This window comes from Eurypyga helias, unplaced genomic scaffold (assembly GCF_000690775.1).
Source record: "Eurypyga helias isolate BGI_N326 unplaced genomic scaffold, ASM69077v1 scaffold8591, whole genome shotgun sequence".
NCBI lineage: Eukaryota > Metazoa > Chordata > Aves > Eurypygiformes > Eurypygidae > Eurypyga > Eurypyga helias.
This window is the reverse complement of record NW_010231527.1, coordinates 8,641-21,834: the sequence shown is the minus strand read 5'-3', so window position 1 is coordinate 21,834 and position 13,194 is coordinate 8,641. Positions and strand designations below refer to the sequence as shown.

Sequence of the window (13,194 nt, the reverse complement as noted above, 5' to 3'; positions counted from 1 at the left end):
GTGGCTGCAGTTCGCACTGGTGAGGCTGACGATCATCTGCAGCTTCTCGGTGGCGTAGTTCACAAACTGCTCTTTAAAGGCTCGCTCCTTCGCTTTAGTGGTCCAGGTGAGTCTCTCATAAAGATAGAGCAACCCGTACATGCTCAAGGAGAGCGAGATGAGTTTCCAGCCTACTGTTCTCCAGATCTGAAAAAGAGGATACTCCGTTAGCTTAAGCTGTCCTGCGGAATAAAACCTAATCCCACCCATTTTCTTTAAATCATCCTCACAGCCCTTTCACCAGCTCAGTTTAAGAAAACACGTTCTTTCCATACTACTCCTGCAGAGCAATACAGCTATATCCAAACGAGCTGGTACCCATGTGGCATGGAGAATCTGGAGTTTAGAGAAGCCCCACTGCTTCTTCATGAAAGAGGAAGGAGAAAGCAAAGTTCCCACCAAATCCAAACTGAATGAGGCACCATCAAACCATCCTTTGACTCAGAAACTGAACAGACACATGGCGCTGGGAACGTGTCCAACTACCCTCAATGTAATCAGACCCCTTTTCTCACTATCATAGAACGGTTTGGGTTGGAAGGGACCTTAAAGACCATCCAGTTCCAACCCTCCTGCCATGGGCAGGGACACCTTCCACTAGACCAGGTTGCTCCAAGCCTCATCCAGCCTGGCCTTGGACACTTCCAGGGATGGGGCATCCACAGCTTCTCTGGGCAACCTGTCCCAGTGCCTCCCCACGCTCTCTGGGAAGAACTTCCTGATATCCAATCTAAACCTCCCCACTTTCAATTTAAACCCGTTACCCCTTGTCCTGTCACTACATGCTCTTGTAAAAAGTCCCCCCCAGCTTCCTTGTAGCCCCTTCAGGCACTGGAAGGTGCTATAAGGTCTCCCCGGAGCCTCCTCTTCTCCAGGCTGAACAAGCCCAACTCTCTCAGCCTGTCCCCATAGCAGAGGGGCTCCAGCCCTCGGAGCATCTCCGTGGCCTCCTCTGGACTCGCTCCAACCGGTCTATATCCTTCTGATATTGAGGGCTCCACAGCTGGACGCAGCACTCCAGGTGGGGGCTCACCAGAGCAGAGTAGAGGGGGAGAATCCCCTCCCTCGACCTGCTGGCCACACCTCTGATACAGCCCAGGATATGGTTGGCTTTCTGGGCTGCCAGCGCACACTGCCAGCTCATGTCCAGCTTTTCACCTTCCAGTACCTCCAAGTCCTACAAACTGGTTGCGGTACCCAGCGGCTACACGTGCTCATCCAGCCCAGCGAAACCCATTATGTGTTGCGCCCCAAAGAGGAAAGACCAGCTTAATCTTTGCCATCGCCTGCAGCACAGTGAGAGCTGCTATTACTACTTGCCACTCCGCCAACAACGATGATGCTCATCGAGGTCCGCGATGTCAGCGAAGCTAAACTCATTACCAACGGAACCATGAAATCATCGTGCGGTGCGCTCTCGGGTGTTAGGGCAGGAAGGCTGGCAGCTGACGGGGTGGTAGCTAAAGGACGAGGGATCTAGAAGAGTGGAATACGGCAGCCTGAGTGAAAAGCATTCTGGAACTAGCAGAATGCAGGCTGGGGTTATCTTATTTTCATATATTCAGGGTTTGATTTACTTCAGGAACCGCTTCAGGACAGAAATGTGAACAACGCTCCTGTTAGGCAGCGGAGGTCTTGAGAGCTCCTCACCCGAGGAGGGACTAGGTTATAGTAAGGGTTCTGCATAGGACTGGCTCTGCCACAAGGATCCCAAAGTTACAAACACAAAGGTTACCCAAAGGCTTTAATCCAAAGGAAAACGGAACTCGGGTAACAGCTGCAGAAAGTTTAGGAAAGGTTTTTTGTTCCATTCTAACCCTGAATATAATCTAATAAAAACAACCCTCACCAAAAGTATCTCACACAAAGGGACTAGGGGAAAGCAGCAGCCAGCACGTGAACAGTAGCCGTAAACAGAGTAAGAATTGGTATATTCTCATCAAGGCAGAACCAGGCACTTCACGCCAGCCTCACCTGTAAGTTTGGATCTGCTAGTCCTAACAGTACCCTCTGAGCTTGTTTAGGACCCAAGAAACGGTTTACAAGCGAAGTCCATCCCAAGGAAAAGTGGAACACGATATCCTCTTGGAAATCCGCGCACAGACTGTGGCAGTTTAGATCGTAGCTAAGGTCAAACCTCCTGCACGGAATGAGCAAGTGGAGCTGATCCTGAGCACCAGAAGGCAACAACGGTTTCAGGTTTTCTAGAAATAGAAGAGTAGAGGTGAGTTAACATTAAAAACTTTACAGCACGGTCGCACGTAGCATCCCTGCGCTGCTGAGCGGCTTTGTGAGCCACACAAACCCGAACCGACCTATTTATCTGTAGCAATCGAAGGGCGTGTTAGCAGCATTGATCATAGCAGAGCAGGCGATTCAATACTGATAAAAGTCCTACAAAATCAACCCACAGAGAAAGCACCGCTGGAAAAAACGGTCAAATTAACTGAACAGCGACCAAAAGATAAGGAACAGCTATGAAAAAGTTGGTTTATCCAGCAGCAATACGGTGCCATCCAGAAAAAGCAACATTAATGCAGAAGATAAGAGAAGGCTTCATGTAATTCCATGATCTTTTATTACCAGAAACAGATCCGCAGAGAGCTATGGATACGTGATGGAGTCACTACTTACTACTACAAAATAATAAAAAAATGGAGTGCGCAAATACTTTAGGGAACTGTCCTGTTCTGCACTCGGTATCTGGCGGGACCTAGGGAGAGGATTATACTGCAGAAAGATCATCTAACAATTAGTGTGTCTCATCTCTCTGTTGTGGAAGCCAAAAGTTTAAACAGGTTTATAAAAGGATTAGGTGAGTTCCCAGAGGACTGGTCCATTGCTACTTGCTTAAGCCATTAATCCAGACGCAGTATCCTGGCTCAGAAGTCCCGAAACTGGGGACGGACCACTGTACTTACCCTGGTTTACTGCTCCTCTCCCCAAACATCTGCTACTGGGTAATACCACACACTGGCTGCTGAGCTGAACAGACTCCCTCTAGGATGGCTTTTCCTTTATCACTTTATCGTGTGAACGTTAAATCATGATCAGAAAGTTCTTTTAAAAGAAGCAAGCTTTTTCAAATAGCCTTCCTCTAAACAAAAAGCCATGACACTCCTCCTTCCCCATCTTACCGATCATCTCCTGCTGCGACTGATGCATTGACTGATTGACTTCACTGGAGCAACGATCGGCCAGGTTCTTTCCCAAACCATCTTCTATATGTTTGTTCAGTTCCTGAAGTTTTATGAAGAATATAAGCTCATAAATTTGTATTTAGCTCATCAATCACATTATACAGAGCAGAGAGACGGTGAAACACTAAGCACTGCTCTTCACAGCGGGAAGGAAGGCACGTTCCCATGGAAGTGCCAGGCTTTTAAACTGCACGCTGTGACTGAAAACCTAAAGTGACGCAGGAAAGATTTCCCTAGGACTGTAATCATTAGGAGGCACATGGAAAAGTGCCTTTTCCATAACCCCTGACACAAACAGCACACCACTGCCGTACTGCCCTGCAAAGCCTTGGCTGCTCGCATTTGATGGGACCCAATTCCACTGCTCTGCACAAAGGTAAACCAGCCCCACCAAGGCCCACGGAGGTCCACTCCAGACATCCTGCAGAGCCAGAGGTCTGCCGAGCTCCCAGCTGAGCAGCACGGACAAAACAGGCGGAGTTACAGCAGGCAGTCATTAGTCTGAGCACGAGGCAAACGCGGGCGTATGCTGCTCTGAAGTACTATGTTTGAGGAGGAATTGATAGAAGTTGAATAAAAATTGCCTTTTTTTTTCCTTTTAAGAAATTTAAACAAATCCCAAAGAAACCCAAAGTGTGGGGTATTTGCAAGCTCATTTTATTTCTGGATCTATTTTAGGGGTAGAGAAAATTGTTTATCTAAGGTCTTTATTTGCTAGAAATGAAGACTTCAAATCAGGATGTCAGTGAATTAAAGTTTCAGTAACCACTCCAGTAGTAAGCGAGTTGAAGAAATAATTTCTGTCCAAAAGCAAAGCAGAAAATATTTTCAACCTTTTCCAGTTTTAGGCAGACAGAGACAATGCACATGTTTGAGAGTAAAAATCCTGCACTGCAGTGCACAGGTTATGCACAAAACGCTGCACAAATCATGAAAATATAGAAGTAGAAGTTAAAGGAAAGAAAGAACCTGGCTTCAAACCATGCAAGAAAACTTACTGTCTTGTAGAGCTTCAATACTTGAGGAGAAGGGTGAAAATCTGAATAAAATTCATCAACTAAAACCGAAAGTCGGCAAATCTCATCAGTCATGGCAGAGGAGACCTGGAAGAAAGGGGTAAATACATTAGAAGATTCTCCTACCTTTTCCAGCCAGAGTGAAAACCGACCACTGCTCTGGCTGTTGGAATCAATGACTCCGTTACCCCACGTTCAGCAAGGAGTGACATTTTGAGGTTTGGGTTTGTATAAAACACTGGAACAGGAACATTCTAGACACGTCAAACATACTTCGCAAGGTGGTGGGCACCTAAAGGAGCTGCCTTACAGTGGGGACAACACTTGAATCTGGGAGACTTTTCACCTTGCCATTCCTTACTTTATTTTCTACTTCCTCGGTAACACGTTTGATTTTTTCCTTCGTATCTTCTGTCAAAACGTTCAGCTGATTTCGCACAAAGTCCAACCGATCCTTCTGGTCTTCTCGCTCTTCCATCGAGTGGACCCTAACACAGCAGAAAGGAAGTCTCCATCACCAGCAGGCATCCACCCCGTCATGGAACAAGCCTCATAACCAGGCAGGGACCCCCCCAGCTGAGGGATTGCTGAGCAGCCAGAAAGAATCCAGAGCGACACTGGCTGAACGAACAGCAGACTGCTTCAAGTAACGACAGGATCGATACTACGTTTATGGGCACGTTTAAAGGGTGCACTGATGGAACAGAACTTGAATTACTGGATTTTGATAGATTTACCAAACCAGCATTTGGAGTTGGAATCGTTACCGCTGTACATAATTACAGCTAAAAAGGTGGGGGGAATCAGAGGCCATTAATACTTAGTATAGCCCGATTTAAACATTAAAGAGAATAAATCTGATCAAACTGTCCCACTGCTGCTCACCAGCACCACTCAACTATTCCTTAACAGTGACACGGGTCTGATCACCCTGAAAAGCAAAGGGGAGGCAGCAGAAACTAACCTCGCCACAAACAACTCTCTTCAGAAGTCCTCGACCTACCACATAAGTAAAAATTGCCTAAAAAAGGCAATTACACCGTGAAGGGTGAGCTGTAACATCAAACAGCCATTCAGATCCAGAGGGGTCACTACAGGGGTTTTGGCAGGCTGACTGACAGGAAGAACACGAGAGTATTTTCAAACCTCGCCCAGCATGTTGTCATGGGATGTGACAACATGAGACAAGGCAGTGTGTAAACACCCAGTTGATAAAAGCTGACATATTCAGCAAGAGGAGTATTTGACAGGCACAGTGGAGTCTTTTGAAACAAAGACACACTACTATGAGATGGATGGAAGGGACTAAACACGACACCAAGTTCACCGTGTCCAAGAGGGACAGGAGGTAGCAACAGAAGCGAGGAAAAAGACAACGTCCACGTGTAAACCTCAACAAATATACAAAACTATTAGACACAGCAGGTGAGCTGCTACCATTAGCACTAAACAGGTTACTCGAGCAAAGAGAGAATAAAGATATTTAAGGATACAGTCTTGAAAGGACCAGAGGCCAAGCCTCTGTTAGCTTGCGCTCCTCTCATCCCTCAGGGTGTTCTAACCACCTGCAGACTGAAGTGCCTGCATCCTCACCTTTATTTTCTTGGTGCTACTGTTAACAAAAAACAGGTAAAGCAGGCCCAGACATCACTTCTGAAATGCTGGCTACAGCTTGAGAAGCTTAAAATTTCAAGTGTTTTTGAAAAAAAGACTCTGAAACCCATAGAGGGTTTTGCCATGTAACTGCAGGTTGGTAACGAGGAGTAACAAAGTAAACCAAGGTCCCTGTACAGAAGCCACAGACCATGGACAAGACGGAGCGGTGCAAGTGAAGAGGAGTGAGACTGACTCACCAGAGAAATTCTCTATTTCTTACCTAGCGAGAACAGTGCATTTTAAAGTCCACAAAGGCCCAAGAAAATCACCAGCACAGAAACGGCTCCTCAGAGGACGTGGATGAACCAAAGCCAACCCGCCCTCCAACCAGCCAACCTACCTTTTCTCCGCTGCGGCTACATTTATGGCGTCCATAATGTCTTTCACAGTATCTAGTATCTGTTTAGCTCTGATAGTGTGCTGTTCAAACTTGGTTTTCACGGCTGACTGCGAGATACACTCCTGCGAGGGGCCCAAGCCAGAACACATTACTGCAATTCCACGCCAACACATTCAGGAATTTCGCTGTCAGAAAGCACATGCTGCTAATTTGACCATGAACTTAGACCCATGAGAAATGAAAAGGGAGAAAGTACAAAGAAATCAAAAGACAACAGAACCGAAACCTCCAATGAATCTATAGCAGCAAATCTGTACCTTCCTGCTCATCCACAGTAATGTGCACAAGCTTTTTTCATTTCAGATAAATTAACAGCGTAAAGAAAAAACAGAAAACTCAGATGAATACGTAAGATAAATCCAAACTATCTCCTTAAAATGTGAAACATCTAACATGAATGCTGGCAATGTGGCCTAGCTTGAGTTTTCTTTCTTGCAATAGATATTCTTAGTTTCAAGCAGCAGTTGTGTCAATAAAATCTGACATGCCCATGTGTAATACTGACCATCCAGGCACAACCATACCATTAGGAATAAGAAACAAGGATTCTTTCACAGGATTAAAAAAAAAAAAGTTGTTAGTCCTTAAAAGATTAGCTTGTTTGCAGATTACCTAAGAGTTAAATGAATGAGTACAGAATGCTCTAAAGACACAATTTCTGATTGATCTGCAATCCTGACTATTGTCCTGTAATTTCTGCATCACTGTACACTGACTGAGAAGATACAAATGTTCAGTTTGGGCAAAATCAAATCAATTCCGCTAAACCATAAATTAAGACTTTGACTTTTTTCAAGTAACTGCTCACCCTGAGTTATGCAGGCAATTAAATGCTGTTGGAATTCAACCTACACAATGTCAAAGTAGCAACATCATCTGTGTTTGTGGGGAAGAAAGCAAGCAGCTGGTTTCTTCACACCAGACCTATGGGGCTTTTAAGTCGCTCTCAATCTACGGATGCACCTTTCATAGCACAAAAAGGTTCAAGGCTGCTTTTAAAACACTTGCCTGTGACCTTAGTGTAAGCTGTAATAACAGATTTCAGCTACCTAAAAATAATAGATCAAAACAAAATAAACAAAATGGGTAAAATATAGTCCCTGTTCCTCGATGAAGCAGATCTAGAAATCAGCAATGAAAGGCCAGAGTTTCATAAATATCAGCACATTGTAAGAGCTAGACTAGACACAGAGGGAAGTCTTCCCAGCGTTAGTGTGCGGCAGATAAGAGGATGACAGGCACTCACAACACAGTCAGAAAATCCAAGTTAGAGCACTAGGAAAAACACAAAGGTTAGTTAAACGTCTGGGAAAGGTAAGAGGGGGAGAACAGCAGTTTCACTGTAAGTCTGTATGTAAGTTAGTCTGAAATAAAGAGAAAAAGTATGTTTCAACAGAATAAGCAAAACCAGTTACCTTCCAGCCCACTGCCAGCATAGCAAGCCAGTCTTTAAGCACACAGCTTACGCGTGCACGTCCCTGTGCGGTTTAGGAGGGATGCTGCAGTAGCGTACAGGCTGTGTTCTTCACCCCAATTTACAGCCAGAATTACTATTCTGCCCTGCTCCCTCCTCCACTCCTCCCCACACCGTTTCTGTTACCAGGTCTTTTTAAAAAAAACTTGGGAAACCGCTGCAAACGGAGGCAGAGCGGGGTTTGGTTTTATGGGGAACATCCACCAAGGAATCCTGCACACCGGACATGCTCTACTTTGCTGCTTCCATAAGGCACTTCCATGTATCTCACTGTAACATTTCAGAAGATACACAGTACTACTTTCTGTTATTCCACAGCATAAAAATTCAGAGCTGATCCGTTGATCCACTGATCCAATCGCTCCTTTAAGACCACTTCTTTTTTTCCTGTTGTCATACAGCTGACATACGCAGTAACATCACTTTTTAAAGCTACCACGTGTATCTCTCAAATCTTCAACTTCACCACTGCTTATAGGTGTTTCTGGTAACGCCTGGTTTTTCTTTTCACAACTTCAGCCACTCCGTGCATTACAGAACATGTTCTATCTGCTTTTGGAATGCCTTTTGCCCTCAGGCAAAAGTCTACATAAATGTAGTTACAAACCTTTCAAAAATGGTCCCATTCTTTCCCCTATCACAACAGACTAGCACAGATTTATTGTTTCTAGATTATTATTATTCTGAGTTTATATCAGTCCTGGGATGAACAGACTTTCCTGTCAGGGAACTAACACTAAAATCAATGTGGAAGTACTGGACAAGTAACAGTCCCTCCTCTCAACCCTTGTGAAAACAAGGAAGAAGCTGCCCAATTTTAGTGGAGACAGAAGCAAGGTGAGAGAATCCAAGAGGAGCAAAACAAGCAGAGAGAGACAGTGGGAACATGGAATGCGTGGACAGGTTTATAGATGAGGTAATGAGAGATTTTAGAGTTGTGAAGCAGACAGAAGAGAGCAAGAAACGTTTGGAAAGCCTGAGCAGGGCACCTGAACAGGGACCTAAAGGCAAGACAGACAGACGGAAGCAGAGAAGGGTCAATTTGATAAGGACAGAAGAAGCATCCGTGCTCTCGTCCCTTCCCTTTCACAGGCTGGAGTGTGATCCAAGAGCACTGGGACTTGCAGCTCCTCTGTCAGGAAACAGAGCAAATGCAAAGCACTTTAGCCACAAGTGCTTAGGCTCGGGGTGAAGAGCGGCCAAATTAGGTCTAGCAGTGCAAAAAAAGCACGCTATCGAGTAGGATTTAATTCCCAGACTGAGCACAGAGAATTCTCCCCGATGTGCGATATTCTTCATTACCATACGAGCTGGCATAGCCTAGAGCTGATAAACATAGCTGACACCAGCACTCTGGTGTCAACAGTTGCTTTATCAGCTCAAGTGACAGTACTCTGAGTATTCAGTCTGACTATTTCAGACCTGGTGAACCATTTACATATCAGCCTTGCTTTAAAAGCAACTAAAATGCCATTATAACTTGAGAAACTGCCCGCAGAACCTGAGTGTGAAAGAGGCAGCAACATCAGGCACAAAATTCAAATTTCTTTGGCAATCTTCTTGTCATGCTCGAAGCGATGTGACCACACTCCTATTCAGAGCCATCCGACGTGAGTTCAGGACGAAACGGCTGAGCAGGGAGAGCTAGTACAGAATCGGCTCTCACTGCTGGAGTCGGAAGGTGTGCACCAAAGGACACAGCAAATGTGAAAGAAGAAGTAAGTTGGTTTAAGACCATTCAGTGCTGTCACAGAGCTGGTTTTTGTTCCTGCTTCTGCCAAAGAAACTTGCCGTGGCTGTGACCCTGTGATGACACTACTCATTTTGGTGGCCAACTCGAGACTGTAACATCTGATTTACAGATGTGCTGAGCACCTACAGCATCACATCACTTAGCAAGTCGTACATCCATCTGAACCTTGAAATAGCTCAAGTGTTGAGTCCTTCATGGTAATTGTAAAGGATTTTGTCACAAAAGCTTCGATTACAGCACATGGCAAAATGTGTTAAACAATAATTGATTCAGAAACTGTATTTCCACTTTTTTTCTTGCTGGTTGACATTTTCCTACTATAATTCTAAGGACAAAAATGACAAACAAAAACGCACATTTGCCTACAGCTAGTGACACAAGGAAGAAATTTCATGCCTCATGGATGCAGCCCCTGACAGTATTCTCAACCACTCGTCTCAACAACTCAGTCATTATCATAACAGCGTGGATAAGGATTAAATTTAAACTTAAGCCTGACATTTTCTTGCCTTTGCAAGACTGAATCAAGCTGTTCTTTTACTACCTCTTGGATGGAGACACATGGTTACATAACTCGGTTTTGCTAAGGTCAAATGGGCTTGTGGTAATGAGAGAAGAAACATTTTTCAGAGGCAGTTTGATTTTTTTAAAAATATACCAAACAAGGTATTGCTGGTTGAACCATGCAAGAGCACCCTTGAGCACTTGCTGTATACAAACCACAGTCACACTGTTCAGGCTTATGTGGCATAAAATACACTGATACATGCCACACAAAACCATCAAGGCATATCCAAAATGCCTCCTTAAGATATCAAAGAGTGGCCTTGATTAGAGTTATCAGATTCAACAAGACAAATGGATTCTATCACAAAGAAATTACTCAATTGTCTAGCCAGTTCGAGTTCTGAAGGAACTGTAAACTCCAGCTATGGACAGAGGTAAAGTGAAGATGAAGGATGGATTCTGTGCAGCAATAAGGATGCAAAATTAGAATCATAGAATCACAGAATGGTTAGGGTTGGAAGGGACCTTAAAGATCATCTAGCTCCACCCCCCCTGCCATGGGCAGGGACACCTTCCACTAGACCAGGTTGCTCAAAGCCACAGCCAGCCTGGCCTTGAAGACAGCCAGGGATGTCTTCATTATTAGCGTTAGTGTTCAGAGTATCAGAGCTAAGAGGCAGATAACGGTGATAATTTCAAAACTCTGGCATTAAAAATGCAAGTGAACATTTAGGTTTACATTGCGGAAACAGAATTTCTTACTTTTTGTGTCCTGAATTACAGTAATTAATCCCAAAGCTACAACTTCAGAACAAAATAAGGCTTACTAAACATCAAACATTTCACCAGCTCACGATTCTGACACGGTCCTTTCTAAGAGAATCCTCTCTTTTTATATAGACCATGTTCATACCGAGGTCTCAAAATATGAGCTTAGAGTCCAGTTTTGGTCCCTTCCCTCACTGAACAATGCTTTTTTTTCCAACAACTACCTGCTCTTCAAGGTGAGAGCACACAGAGCCCACAGATAAGTCAAAGTTGCCACACAGTTTGAACAGCTAACACTCCTCTGCTTGTTAACACAGGTAATTGTAGGCAAAATTCAGCTAAGCATAAGCAAAAGCTACCTTAGCTTTAAAAAAAGGGGCAGTCTAGAAAGCCCATCATAAATACCTCAAATATCTGCTCAAAATGTTGAAATTCCTGGAATCTTGTTTGAAATCCTTCAGCAAGCGCTCCGCCTGTGAAACATAATGGACCATAAAGGAGAGAACAATACCTCACAGCACAGACTGCATCTTAAATATTTTTGTTATCAGGTTTTACAATATTTTTCTGTATTTGAGGGGAAAAAAAAAAAAAGAAAAAAAAATCAAGAGTTCCTACACACCCATTCCTTGGGCCTTCTGTCTCCTGGCACTCAGAACTTCTTTGGCTGAAACAAAAAAGATGCGATTCCTCGCTTCTACAGGATCAATAACTTTGAGCTCATCAACTAGAAAAGTCAGACAGCGCTCCATGTGCTGCCTGCGCACCTAAGGAAAAGGTAAAAAGTCCGTGAGAAAAATTCAAGCATTGAGCTGTCATCAGATCAGAACATCAGAAACAGATGCTGGACAACCCCTTAGACAGCAGATGCCTTCTAATGCCACTGATGCAGCAGCTGCTTTTAACCATCTGCGCAGCCCTGGAAGCAACAACACTTTCTTCTACAGCTGTCTGTGAGCTAGCTGCTGTTGGAAAGATCTGAAGAGCACACCGACCTCTACACATATAATCTGTACCCTCAGGCTGCATTACCATTACAGAAATAATAGGTAATACAAAGGAGATGGAAACCAAGATTGACTGTGGTGGGAAAAGGTTCTGAACAAGCTTCCCACTGTATTGCCTGCCTGCGTATATTGAAGTGGGAATTGCAGGTTGCTTTGTGCTCTGAACAAGGAATAAGTTACATCCATTTCCTGACCAAATAACTTTTATTACTAAGACAGCTGGTGTTTTCATATTAATAACTTTTAATATAGGAAATTTAGCATGCTTTCTGCATGTGGAGGCCTTTAAATATATATATTTTTAAAAAATCGACCCAAACAAGAGCCATCAAGTCACTCACATCTTCCATATATTCTGGTTCTGATGCAGAGGCATCCCATCTATTATTCAAGATGAAGATGTTCGGCTTGGAAAGTCGTTCGTTCACTTTATGGAAAAAGTGTTTTTCCTAAGAATTAAAGCACAAACAGAAAACTCCCCAAATATCCAAACCACAGTCACACATTCTTCTATAAGAGATCCTGAATTTAATCCAGCTTTTAAAAAGTTTATTAAAACAGAATTCATTAGCATTAAAACCCACAGATATCCAACACAAAAAAGGCTTATTATAATCATCAAATGTCTTAAAACCAAACACCAATGCTAAAAGTCAAAGATATTGCAAGCTTCTGTAAAAACAGGTATAAACACAGATTAAGAAAACTTCCAAAACCAATAGTTTAGAAAATACTGGAAAAGAAAGTCTGTTTTTCTATGAGTCTATCACATCATTCACTGTGTTTTTTCCTGCTCCTTCTTTCATTCTTACTCTCACAAAACTTCGTCTCCTTTGATATGTCTAGCCCTCTATTACATTTGTTTGCAATTGTGCAACACTCCAAATATTGCGTGGGAAGAGAGGAAGGGAAAAAGCACATAACACGTGACTATCTGCTCATTTTGGTTTTAAATAAGATGCCTGGCTAAAACTGCGAAGCCTTCCTTATTTGAACTCCTCCTGTTCACCCTGCCAAATCCGGTTTCCATACCCAGGAAAACACCCTCTGACTGTGTTCTTCAACTAGGCAACGTCTGCTTCAACTACAGACCAGTTCCCTTTCCTGTATGAGGACGTGTGGCTTGAGCCATTGGGGAAAAAAAGTCATTGCTGAATGCTTTGATTTTAGAAATAAGACATGCATGTACCTGGAAATGTCTGTGGGTCCCTTGCCTGTACCTACCACCCATCCCTGCTACTTTCACAGCCCTAACGGGTGAGTCGTGGTGGAGCGAATCCCCGCTCAGCAGAGCTCAAGCAGAACAGATCTCCGTGCTGCCATAAGCTTTTTGAATCTGCAGCAGAACACCACCACGCATTCTGGACACGACGC

At 43.9% G+C, this 13,194-nt stretch overlaps 1 protein-coding gene across 1 annotated transcript in view; it reads right to left on the bottom strand.

Moving 5' to 3' along the window:
- The window catches only part of MFN1 (mitofusin 1), a 23,161-nt gene that overhangs the window by 1,670 nt on the left and 8,297 nt on the right, over window positions 1-13,194 (bottom strand). The window contains exons 6-15 of the mRNA XM_010161108.1: window positions 12,162-12,269; window positions 11,436-11,580; window positions 11,219-11,286; window positions 6,252-6,373; window positions 4,617-4,743; window positions 4,238-4,342; window positions 3,177-3,279; window positions 2,014-2,243; window positions 1,360-1,515; window positions 1-186 (exon numbers count right to left, since the gene is read on the bottom strand). The exon at window positions 1-186 is cut by the window's left edge and continues 29 nt beyond it. Coding sequence (XP_010159410.1) covers window positions 1-186; window positions 1,360-1,515; window positions 2,014-2,243; window positions 3,177-3,279; window positions 4,238-4,342; window positions 4,617-4,743; window positions 6,252-6,373; window positions 11,219-11,286; window positions 11,436-11,580; window positions 12,162-12,269 — 1,350 coding nt within the window. The remainder of the gene's footprint in view (window positions 187-1,359; window positions 1,516-2,013; window positions 2,244-3,176; window positions 3,280-4,237; window positions 4,343-4,616; window positions 4,744-6,251; window positions 6,374-11,218; window positions 11,287-11,435; window positions 11,581-12,161; window positions 12,270-13,194) is intronic.